General features: G+C 41.6%; 1 protein-coding gene across 2 annotated transcripts in view; it reads right to left on the bottom strand.

Moving 5' to 3' along the window:
* Dus2 (dihydrouridine synthase 2) overlaps positions 1-12,920 on the bottom strand; it is a 38,472-nt gene that overhangs the window by 18,448 nt on the left and 7,104 nt on the right. The window contains exons 3-7 of one of the 2 annotated variants that reach the window (XM_055621162.1): positions 9,639-9,684; positions 5,507-5,598; positions 3,483-3,526; positions 2,134-2,194; positions 235-282 (exon numbers count right to left, since the gene is read on the bottom strand). In XM_055621162.1, the coding sequence (XP_055477137.1) occupies positions 235-282; positions 2,134-2,194; positions 3,483-3,526; positions 5,507-5,598; positions 9,639-9,684 (291 nt within the window). The remainder of the gene's footprint in view (positions 1-234; positions 283-2,133; positions 2,195-3,482; positions 3,527-5,506; positions 5,599-9,638; positions 9,685-12,920) is intronic. The other variant, XM_055621163.1, reaches the window with a different exon arrangement.

Genomic DNA, 12,920 nt, shown 5'->3' with positions numbered 1-12,920 from the left:
AGTTCAGTTCCCAGAAACCACATCAGGTAGCTCATGACCACTTGTAATGCCACCTCCCAAGGATCCAGTGATACCTTCAAGCACTGCACACACACGGTACAGACTTCTATGCAGGCAAAACACCCATAACACTTAAGAATAAACAAATTTTAAAGTAGAAAATCCAGGGAGACTTCAGTGAATCTCGACTAGGGGCAGAGACACAGCATGTCTGAGGACTGTACTGTCACTTACCTTCTCAATCTTGTCTGGGTCTGACAACAGAGCAGCTCCCATGCCTCCCTAAGGAGAAGCACAGAGAAGACCTAATGATTTTAGGAGATGGTCATAACCACAGTAAGGCAATACAGTGTAGCCATGGCCCACTAGAAACTGTTATTTCCCTAACCACAGAGGAAGGTAGCATTGTCTGTGCACACCCCATCAGGAATCAGAATGTGATGAACCCTAAAAACACTCACTCTCGCCCTATTTGCAAAACCATGTATCAACCTAAAAATGGGCACTGCAAATTTTATTTTTAAGGACGTCACACCCCCATAAAAAATCTCAGAGTCATAGCAAACTGAGCCCACCATCTACTGTGTCCTTAAGACAAGGGGTCCACCTGAGCAGAGTGGCATACATACTCAGGAAGCTGATTCAGGAGGATCAAGAGTTTGAGGCCAGCCTCTACTGCATAGTGGTGAGTTCAAATCTAGCTTGTACTTCACATATAGATCCTATTAAAAAATAAAAATTTTTAAAAAACCAGCAATTCAGTGACAGTAATGGCTCTTTCTCTCTCTTTTAACTTTTCAGGATTGTGTGTGTGTGTGTGTGTGTGTGTGTGTGTGTGTGTGTGTGTGTATGATGTTTGGAGATCAAAGGACAGCTAACAGGAGTCAGTTCTCTCCTTCCACATGTGAGTGCTGGGGTTTAAACTCAGGTCGTCAGGCTTGGTAACAAGTGCCCTTACCTGCTGAGCCATCACTCCTACCAAATGCTGTCTCTTGATGATAAGCTTATTTACCCATAACTTTCCTGCTTTTTTTTTTTTTCAAAATTATTTATATTTTTTAAGTATTAGAAATAGTATGAATTACTTTGTGTTTTGTTCTGTTGATACAGGATTATGTTATATAATCCTGGATGAGTTCAGGCTGGCTTTGAACTCATGGTAATCCTTCTGCCTCAGCCTGAGAACCAAGATTACAGTTGTAAACTAGATTATCTAGCTGCTATGAGTTACTTTAATAAATCATGGGTGGGAAATAGAAAGGGGAGCTTTTTTTTTTTTCAAACATGTATGTGTTCATGTGTGTATGCCACATGTGTAGGCATGTTTGGTTTTTTTTGGTCTTTTTTGTTTGTTTGTTTTTTGGGGGGTTTTTTTTTGGAACCCAAAAAGGTTCAGGTTTCTTAGAGCTGGAGTTACAGGTGGTTATGAGTGCTTGACGTGGTTCCGGGAACTGAAGCCAGGTCCTCTAAGAGAGCAGCAAACACTCTTACCTGCTGAGCCATCTCTCTAGCCCTAGACGGAGGATCATTATAAATTCAATTTTATTTGCTCTTACTGTGTATATGTATGGTGTGTGGGGAGGGGCATGTGCATGCCACAGCATATGTATGAAGGTTAGAGGACAAAATTAGGAGCTGATTATCTCCTTCCACAGTGGGATTCAGGGATTAAATTAATGCAATCAGGCCTGTGTGGCAAGCACTTTTACCCACTGAGCCAGTTTGCTGACCCATAGGATCTGCAAAGGTCTGAATTTGTTAGGAATAAAGTGAGTGAGCTGGAGAGGAAGAATGCTTGCTTAGCATAAATGAAGTCCTGGGTTCAATCCCTAGCATCTCATCAAATAAATGTGGTGGTAACACCTATAATACCAACACTTGGGAGATAAGCACTGGTGGACCAGAAGTTCAAGGTCATCCTGTAGCTCAGGCTAGCCTCCAACTCATCATCCTCCTGCCCTGGTCTTTGCAAGTTCAGACTACAAGTGTGTGCCACCATTCCTAGCCTAATAACATCCCTTTGATCATCTTTCTTGTCCAGCACAGGGTCTAGCCCAGAGCCAGGTGCTGTAATAGTTAGCCTCATTTACTCTGCACAGTATAATTACAAGGAATATAAAGAAATCACTTTACCTTGGTGGAATATTCTTTTGGACAGCCCATGTTGACATCAATACCAGCCACATCATTTTCTCTGGAAAAGCATAAAAGAGAAAAGGTAGTAAACATTCTACTTGAGGGAAGAATTAGATGAGCGTTAAAGGGTTCTGAGCTCCTGAATCCCCTCGGCCTCCTGGGCCCGTGAAACACACGAAAATCTCAACAACAAAAGCTGAAAATCAGTAAAGAAGCCTGTCTCCCAGCCGCAACTGCCTTATGTGAGCTGAGCCCAGAAGAAAGACATAACGAATCCACATCCATAGTAATCTGGATGTAGGGGACTTTACTACTCTGAGGGTCGTGTCAGCTATTCCAAATACTCAGCAACCCTGAACTCCATCCTAAGACTCTTGTTTGACTGGGGTAGTGGAAGCCATTTGTCAACGGAGAGAGGTGGTATGGGCACGGAGCCATCGGCAGCGCTCACCTTCTGTAAAAGTTACTAAACTGAGCCAGGTATGGTGGCACACACATGTAATCCCAGCACTCAGAAAACAGGAAGATCACATGTTTGAGGCCAACCTGTGCTACGTAAGATAAAAAAAAGAGGAGGAAGAGGAAGAGGAGGAAGAGGTGGTGGTGCTGGTGGTGCTTGTGATCCTTATATTAGACTAGCTTCATTTGCTGAGCTGCACGATTGGTTTACTCCAAATAATTCTGGGATATAGAAGGACCCTCACTCATCCACTGGTTTATAGCAGTCTGATTTACAGCAATTAAGGCCTGAGTTCTTTCCTACTCTAACTGTCATCAATAATACGCACTCATATGAAGCACTGATGATGTGCCACATGTTGGGAAGACACGACATACATTATTTCATTTGCTGTTTCCTATAATGGCAGAGGTTGGTAAGCATCATTTTATAAATAAGAGAACCAAGTTCTCAAGTTACCTAAGTTCACACAGTTGGCAACCAGCAAAGCAGAATTCCAGCTGAGCTCTGCTGAAACTCCAAAGGCTACCACTTCAACCATAAATTGTTCTCCTGACCGCTGGCTTGGCAAGGAATGGACCCTTATCTACATGTCATGAAGGGTAAAGCTTCAGGATTCCCAGAAGAATCCCTGGAAAGGGAAACCCATGAATAAACACTAAAATGGGGGCTCAATATAGAGGATCTCTGAGATACCGCCATAATGGTATCTCGTAATGGAAGACAAGAGTCCCAGGCTAACCTTCAGATACCACAGAGAAAGAAACCCAATACCCTTCACCTGAAAACAGAAAGGGGCTAGAAAGCAAAAGATGGGTTGCTAGAAACATGAAGGTCTCACAGCTTACAGAAGAGACAAGGCATTCCCAAGGAGGAAAGAACTTACACAAGCCTGGCCACAGCAAGGGCTCTCTCTGCGTCTGAAGTCCCCTGGGAACACAAGAAGCTACATCAACCTGTCTTGACACAAGTGCACACATGTAGACAAACACACCTATTGGTATCTTACACACATATGTACATGAATGCATATGCAGGTACCAGCATTGTAAAAGTCAGGCCTACTTGGGGCTGAGAGATGACTGAGCAGTTTAAAGCACTGGTTGCTCTTCTAGAAGATCCCAGTTTGATTCCCAGCACCCACAAGCTTATAATTCCAGTCCCAGGGGATCCAATGACCTCCATAGGCACCAGACACATACATGGCACACTGACATACATCCATGTAAAACACCCACCACACACATAAAATAAAATTATACACACACACACACACACACTTTTTTAAAAAAGAGACCAGTACACTAGTCTTGTTCACCAACAATGCTAAAAGATGAACTTGGAAGGCCTAGAAAATATCATTAATATCATGGTTACTTTCATACATAAAAAATAAAATAAAATAAAAAATAAACTCAGAGTCCAGAGAGGTGGCTCAGTAGATAAAGTACTTGCTGTGCAAGCATGAAGGTCAGAGTTTAGATCACTAGTACCCACATAAAAACCAGGTGGGGGGCCAGCAAGACAGCTCAGTGGGTAAACACGCTTACTACCAAGAATGTCAATTTGAGATCAATTCCTGGCACGCAGAAGGTAGGAGAACTGACTCCTGCAAGTTGTCCCTTTATCTCTACAAATGCATTATGGCACAAACGCATGCATGCACACACACGCGCGCGCGCACACACACACACGCACACACACACACACACACACACACACAAATAAGCAATGTAATAAAACTTTATTTTAAAAGAAGGGCAGAGTGGCAGCCTGTCTATAATCTCAGTGCTCATGAGGTGGAAACAGAGGCTCCCTGGGGCAAGCTCACCAGCTAGACTAGCCAGATCAGCAAGCTCTGGGTTCAGCAAGAGACCCTGCCTCAGTCAACAGAGTGGACAGCAATCAAGGAGGATACCAAACGTCAACTTCTAACCTACACACATGTGCACACACATACACACTAAAAAGTTTTTTAAAAAACTGCGGCACATATTAAGATACCCATCACTCAATTCTATAATTAACATTTTATGATGTATTTTGTCTACCCATTGTTATCAAATTTTTAAAGTATCTAAATGCATCATTCAGGAGCTACTCCTAAAAACCACCAAGTTATACCTAAAGAAAGAGAGAAAAGCTAGTTGGGCAGTGGTGGCACACACCTCAATCCCAACACGTGGAAGGCAGAGGCAGATGGATCTCTGAGTTTGAAGCCAGCCTGGTCTGCAGAGTGAGTACCAAGACAGCCAGGACTACACAGAGAAACCCTGTCTCAAAAAAATTTTAAAAATAAAAGAAAAATTTAAAAAAAAAAAAAAGAGAAAAGCTATAGTATAATTACCTATGTAACATATATCTTAACTACTCTTTAGAAAACCTCAGTCCAGCCATGCATGGTGGCGCATGCCTTCAATCCCAGCATCGGGAGGCAAAGGCAGCTGGACCTCTATGTAGCCTGGTCTACAGAGCAAGTTCCAGGACAGCCAGGACTACACAGAGAGACCCTGTCTTGAAAACACACAAAAATAAAAAGAGAAAGAGAGAAAAAGAAAAGGACAACCTAAGTCCTTTGTTATGTACTACATAAAAACAAATACTTGGCCAGGATAATCAATCCTAATAGAAGTCATGCCAAACAGATAATTAATTAATAATTAAATAAGTCTGAGACTGGAAGCATGAACAGACTGCAACAGCTTAATTTCCACAGTCCCCAACAGTGAGCCCAATCACTAACAAATCTCTGAAAAATGTTCAAGCCAATTACAGAACACCACCACTGGCCACCGCTGGCCAGCGTATTACAGGCACTCAACACTGGCAGACATAAGCAGGAATTAGGAAATTCAGGGAACAGGGAGCCTCAGAAGGACTCTAGCCACTGAGGTGGGAAGTGTCTCTTACCATCTGGAAGACCACCCTGCTCTGTTCTCTTTTACAGGTACGAAAGACCACTCGGTCATCAGGAGCAACGAAGTCCACTGTGCCAAGCACCTCTGCAAGAAAACAGACACTTGACCACACAGCTAAGATGCAAGTTCAACCCAGCCTAAGCCTTGGAAGCCACAGCAAAACTATAACCTAGGAAGGAAAACTGTGGATTCTAGATACATACTCTTCTTAAAGACAGAAATATGTTCTTGGGAAGCTTTTGAGTTGCTGATGATGGTGTGTTTTCAGAGTGATGGTAGTTCACTTTACAATTATTTGATAAATGACATGTTTACAGTTAATGTTCCATAATTTTTAAAATGCTATTAGCATTTTAATCAGGAGAAAGAAACATATGTGAAACTTGAGCCCAAACTGCTCTAGAAAGTAGCAGTCTAAGGTTCAGCAAAGTTATAATTTCTTCTTTTAATATTTATTATTCATACAGTATTCTGCCTGTATGTGTGTCTGCACACCAGAAGAAAGCACCAGATGTCAAGTTATCATTTCTTAATTATGTAGTGCCCAAGTAGCATGAGTGGAGATGGACTGCATTTCAGTCGACCTTCCTTATTACCTGAAGTCGCAATGTTTGTAAATTCACTTATTTATTTATGACCTGCATATCAATACTTCCAATATTTCTAGTTAGTCATAGACAGATAAAATATAACAAAATAAATTGAGTGACTTTCCCAGCTGAGGTCAAACAAAGGGATACTCTTCTTGTTTGTTTTCATACTATAGTATCCCTCAGAGCTAGGCATGATGGTGACACTGGTAATCTCACCACATGGAAGGCTGAGGAAGGAAGATCAGCAGTTCATACTCATCTTCAGATACAGTGAGTTCAAGGCCAGCCTAGGCTACCTGAGACACTGTCTCAAAATTTAAAAAGAAAAAAAAAAGGTCACATTTAGTGCCTTTCGTTGCATTCTTTTTGTTGTTGTTTTATGTTTAGTACTCTCATTGTTTAAAGTGACTCCAAGAGCTGGGTGATGGTGGCACACGCCTTTAACCCCAGCACTTAGGAGGCATAGGCAGGCAGGTCTGAGTTCAAGGCCAGCCTACAGGTCTACAGACTGAGTTCCAGGAAATCCAGGCCTACTCAGAAAAAATCCACCTTAAAAATAAAGAAAGAAATAAATAGCTCCAAGCATAGCAATAAAGTACTGTGTAATGTTTCTAACACTGATTCTTTCCTTTCATTTAAAATTTTTTATTTCTATTTTATGGGTGTGGGTGTCTTGCCTACATGTGTATCTGTGTACCACTTGTGCACCTCCTGCCCTCAAAGGCCAGAGAGAATACTGGATCCCCTGGGACTGGAGTTATAGATGGTTGTGATCTGCCATGAGGATACTGAAAAATGAATCTGGGTCCTCTGCAAGAGCAGCCTGTGTGCTTAACCACTGACCCATTTGTCTACCACTCTAATACTATTTCTAATTACAAAAAGGCTGAGGTGAGCTTAAGGGACAAAATACATGCATTAGAAATTTTCTTCTATTTCTTGTTTTTTGTTTCCTTTCTTTCTTTTTCTTTTTGAGAGAGGGTCTCCCTGTGTAGCCCAAGGCTTGAAGTCTGGACATTCCTGCCTCTGCCTTCCCAATGCTGGAATTACAGGTGTATATTACACCTGGCAGCCTTTCTTTGTCTTTTTCAATGACCTCCCACATGGTAGGCAAATATTCTACCACTGAACCGTATCCCCAGCCCTGGATAACCTTTATTCAGGCATGAAATCATACTGCTATTGGCTATTATGTATATGTTTACATACACATGCTGTTATATATTAAAAGTTTTATATATAAAGTTATGTATACTATTTAAAGTTACATATTAAAATAGTTATATATAAATTTTTCATTTACTCTTTAGTAAGTACTAATAAAGAGTACTTTCAAATCAAAGAAGATTACTACAAGAAAAAGATCCAACATGGCAGATGATCGAATACATCTATGACAAAGACTATCTTAAAACTACAAGAGCTCTTTAAAGCATGTAAAGCACATCCACAAATGAAAGCTATTATTAACATCCTAGCACTGAACAGATAGCAGTTAACCTTAGCACCACTTACTCCATGATGGAAGAACTATTCAGGCTGTAAAACTTAGCACATAGACAGTACTACCTACCAAAACAAAGATCTAATCCATCGAAGTCCATACACAGTTCAGGAAATTCTCTAAATGTACTAATCTTGCTTTTGTAGCTTCTGTAGTTCTGCTTCTGGCTAACTGTTCTTGTTATCTGAATTATGTCACTCCAGAACATGGTTTTTGTGCTTAAAAGCTCACTCTGAGAAAGGCTCAGGGCTACACTGAAATCCCAAACACCCAGTGTAGTCACTGGCTGGCTAATAAAGACTTTCTATTGGCTTAAACTCATATCTGGGTGTCCTCTCTGGTGAATACCGAACAACAGTTCTAAAAGGTAGGGTAAAGGGATGACTTGCTGAGAAAGGTAGTTGATTCCTGACAGTGATAGCCAAAGATAGTAGGAAAATGTCTAAGAAGCATACAAAACTGCTGTGCTTATAATGCAGCATTATAACAGCAAAATACTGGAAAATCCCATTAAGGAGCTGAGGACACCCCTTCTAGTAATAGTCACCTATAGTTTCTAACGCAGAAAAATGTCCTAGCAGAAAAGGAAGTGGCAAAGCAGTATGTGAGGCAGAATGCCCTGGGGCGGAAAGACAGATATAAAAATTCACATTTACGTACACACAGTTTACGAATTGTATGCATAGAAAGATATACACTGTCCCCTTTTGTGATTTTCACTTAGGTGTAGGATTCTGGGGCATTTTATTTTCTAGGTTATATAGAGCTGCAATACTAAAATTTATTTTGGACAAGGCCTCAAAAACAGGCCTGGGATTCCTAATCCTCCTGACAAACTGATGAGGCTACAGGCATATATTACTATTTCAGGCCCAGTAATACTAAAATTTATTTACTTAGTTTATTTTCTTTTTTTATTTTTATTTTATGTGCATTGGTGTTTTGCCTGCATGTCTGTCTGTGTGAAGGTGTCAGATCTTGGAGTTATAGACAGTTGTGAGCTACCATGTTGGTACTGGAAATTGAACTCAGATCCTATGGAAGATCAGTCAGTGTTCTTAACCACTAAACCATCTCTCCAGGCTTTCATGTAGCTCTGGCCAGCCTGGAACTCACAATGTCAACCAGGATGGCATAGAACTCAGAAATCAGCCTGCTCTGCCTCCCAAGGGCTGGGATTAAAGGCATGCAACACCATGCCCGGCTCTGAGTTTTCTTAACACAAAATAAAATATGAATGTAAAATAAACAGTACTAGACAACTATAACCCTAGCACTTAAAAGGTAGAGGCAGGAGTATCCGGAGTTCAAAGTCATCCTCCACTACACAGCAGGCTCAAGGACAGCCTAAGAAAACAAACAAAATCTCTAGACCCTTAGGGATTACAACACTAATCAAAGCATAATCTACCTATCAATAAAGCAGAAGGGAGTCACAGTGTATCACAACTACTTCCAGCCCATGGAGCCTAAGGTGTGCTAAGTACTTACTGGTACTTTCTCTCCTTTGAGCCATAATACAGCTCTATGAATGAAGTAAAAGGCTTAGGATTTTCATTTCACTATTAAGAAACCAAGATGGAGAGAAGACATGAGGTTTGCCCGAGGTCACACATCTACCACATACCTGAGCTAGGCCCAGTATTAAAGTTATCCTTACTCCAGGGCCCCTGAGGTCCTTCCTACACTATGAAATATGGACATTTCTCTGATTTCAAGTCTATCAAGAACAGCATTCCACAACTGATTATTTATATATGTTTGTACGTATGTATGCATGTATTCCTGTAATACTGAGGATCAAACCTTCCAAGCATGTTAGGCAAGCACTCTACCAATGAACTGAACCTCTGAACCTCAAAAATGGGCTCTTGTCCCTGCAACTGAAGGGCAGTGACTGCTCTTGAGGGAGCATGTGATCTATGCAATTACATGATATAACAAGAAGGCTCCTGGGCAAGGGCAGTGACACTTGTGCTTGAGCCAGCTGGGCACACACAGAACCCTGAGGCCAGGGCTGAGCTTACCATTGACAACTCTCTTGCACTGAAGCATCTTAAGGTCAATCAGCTCCTGCAGAGGAATCAAAAGACACTCGTAAGTCCTGGACACTGGGCCCTCCACACAGATGATCTTTATTACATTTCTGATGACCACTGTCTAGCCAATAACCACAATACTGACAACAAACCATGGCTTTGGGGACATTGTGCTATCTCCTACAACTAAGCATGGCAAGCAAACAAAATTAGAACTAGAGAATAAAAAAGCCCAGAGAGGAAGATCTGAAACACAGGAAAGTAAAATCCACTCAGCTCACTGTATGTAATCAAATAGGTAATCCTCCCACTTAGGTAAAATATTCCAACAGATTCAGGGCAGAAAAGAAAACAGATTTGTTCAAAATGAGCATTATAAATGGAGGGAAATGTGATGTCTACTGATAGGTAGGTAATTCCTGGTTGGATACAACACTGTTTTGCTTTGTTCAGTAATTATTTCAGCAGACGTGGAAGACAAGTCTGAAGCTCGTGGCTGTGGACTCTGGGCATCCAAAAGAAAAAACTAAAAACCTATCATCCAAGATATTCATCCCACACTGAGCTCTTATGAGCCTCGGCAAACCACAACCCCAGCCTGGTGGCTACCATTACATGCACAGGAGTGTAAGGGAATGACCAATGGATCCTGATGGTATGTATGCAGCTCCTCTCAACATAACCAACATGTAGGTTAACACATGTATGTCTTTATTTCTTTTGTTTTTGTTGTTGTTTTGTTTTGTTTTTTTGAGACAGAGTTTCTGTGTCTCCCTGGCTATACTGGAACTCCCTCAGTAGATCAGGCTGGCCTTGAACTCAGAGATCTGCCTGCCTTTGCCTCGCCAATGCTGGTATTAAAGGACACCACTGCCCAGCTTTGCTCTATATATTTCTGTATCTGTTCTTTCCATACAGTATTCAAATCATCAAAAATCTAATGTCCAGTCCTGAACAAACAACCACAGTCAAGTCTGGGCACATGGTTATGCCTCTATGCCCTAAGATTTCCTGTAGTACCCCAAAGGGTGGGCAATAGCCAACAGGCAAAAAGGCAGTGCGCTTGTGGGAAAGCATTCAGTAAGTAATACGCTCTATGGATGGATGTACATGTCCTGACGCAGTAGCCTGTGGCAGCAGCCCGTGAAGTTGTATGTGCAGGCCGCAGATTGATGCGAAATGTCTTTCTCAATTGCTCTCCACCTTATTTTAAAAAATTCTTTTCTGACATCTATTTATTGCATTTATACTGTGTGTATATGTGTATGGTGCACTTGCGGATATAGAAGCAACTTGAGAGACCTCATTCTATCCTTTCACCACATGAGACTCAGAGATGGAACTCAGATTGTCCGGCTTGGCAACAATACCTCTACCCCCTGAGCCATCACACCAGCCCCGTTCTTCTTTGAAAAGGCTGGGGAGGTACTCTGCCTACATGTGGGAGGCCCTGAATTCAATACTCATTACCAGGTAGGGGAAAGGTTCAGCAACCTCACTTCTGACCATATCTTCTAACTGAAAGTAAGATCTCAAAGAGATACTTGCATCATTTCTCACAATCTCCAGACACAGAAGCAACCCAAATGTCTTTTGACAGATACATGAATAAATCAATGTGCTATATATACACAATGGGACTTTTTTTTTTTAAGATAGGGTCTCACTATGTAACCCTAGGTGGCCTGGAGCTCAGTATGTAGACCAGGCTGCCCTTGAACTCACAAAGATCCCACCTGCATCTACTTCCCAAGAGCTGGAATCAAAGGCATGTATCACCATGCCCAGCCATACAATGGAATGTTTTCAGCTTTGTAAGGGAAGAAAATTGTCACATACGATAACACATGTCTGCAATCTCAACTACTTGGGAGACAGAGGGAGAAGTCAGAAGTTTAAGGGCAATCTGATCAACTTGGCGAGATCATATCTCAAAATAAAATTGTATATTTGAAAAAAAGATGTATTTTATTTTACGTGTGAGTGTTTGGCTTGCATGTGTGTATGTACACTACGTGCCGGCCTGGTGTCCACAGCGGTCAGAAGAGCATACTGGACACTCTAGAGCTATGGTGTGTTTTGTGGATGCTAGGAACCAAACTAGGATCCTCTTGCAAGTGTGTAAACACTGAGCCATTTCTTCAGGTCCAAAACAAACCATTGAAACATCTCTTCAGCCCCAAAACAAATGTCTAAACAGTTGAACAATCTAACCAATTTCACCACAGAAACACTCAAAAAAATTTAAAGTGCTGGCAATGCAACTCAACAGTATAGTCTTAAACCTGTTCCCTAGTACAACCAACACAATAAAACACAACACAACCAGCAAAACAAGAATGCTGTGGGAGTCTCTGCCTGTAAGGCTATCATTTGAAAAGTGAAGGCAGGAGATTCACAAGTTCAAGACCTGCCTAGAACATTGGGTATAATGGCTTATGACTGTAGTTTCCAGGAAAGAGAAGCAGCCAGATATCTTTGAGTTTGAGGTCACCTGGGACTAAACAGTAACACCCTATCTCAAACAAAACAAAACAGAAAAGCAGAAAAGAGCGGGTATATAGCTCAGCTGGTAGAGTGCTTGCCTAGCATGTGCAAAGCCCTGAGTTCTATCAGCACAACTGCATGAAACAGATGTGGGCTGTTCATCTGTAATAACAGCACTTGGAACGCAGAAGCAGGAGAATCAAAAGTCATCCTTAGCTACATAGTGAATTTGAGGACAGCCTGGAATACATGAGACTCTATCTCAAAAGAGACTAGTCTAGGTTACAAATCAAAACTCTGTCTCAAGAAACATCAACAACAACAACAAAAATGAGCGAGGGAAATGTTGGTTCTCTCTCTGTGTGTGTGTGTACATGTAAATGCCATACTATCATTCACACACACAGGAGGACAACTTGTTTTTAAGATTTATTTATACATGTACACACTCTATTTAAATGCATTCCTGCACGCCAGAAGAGAGCACCAGATCCCATTATAGATGGTTGTGAGCCACCATGTGGTTGCTGGGAATTGAACTCAGGACCTCTGGAAGAGCAGACAGTGCTCTTAACTGCTGAGCCATCTCTCCAGGCCCTGGAAATTTTTTGAAAGTAGTTTCTCTCTTTCCACCATGCATGTTCAAAGGAATGAACTCAAGTCATCTGGCTAGGCAGCAAATATCTTTACCCAATGAGCCACCTCACTGGCCCTAGCTAGGTATATTTGGTTTCACTGTGTGTGTGTGTGTGTGTGTGTGTGTGTGTGTGTGTGTGTGTGTGT

This window comes from Psammomys obesus, unplaced genomic scaffold (assembly GCF_907164565.1).
Source record: "Psammomys obesus unplaced genomic scaffold, mPsaObe1.curated_primary_1811, whole genome shotgun sequence".
In the NCBI taxonomy this organism is placed as follows: domain Eukaryota; kingdom Metazoa; phylum Chordata; class Mammalia; order Rodentia; family Muridae; genus Psammomys; species Psammomys obesus.
Note: the sequence above shows the minus strand (reverse complement) of the source record. Positions and strands in the feature narration are given on the sequence as shown.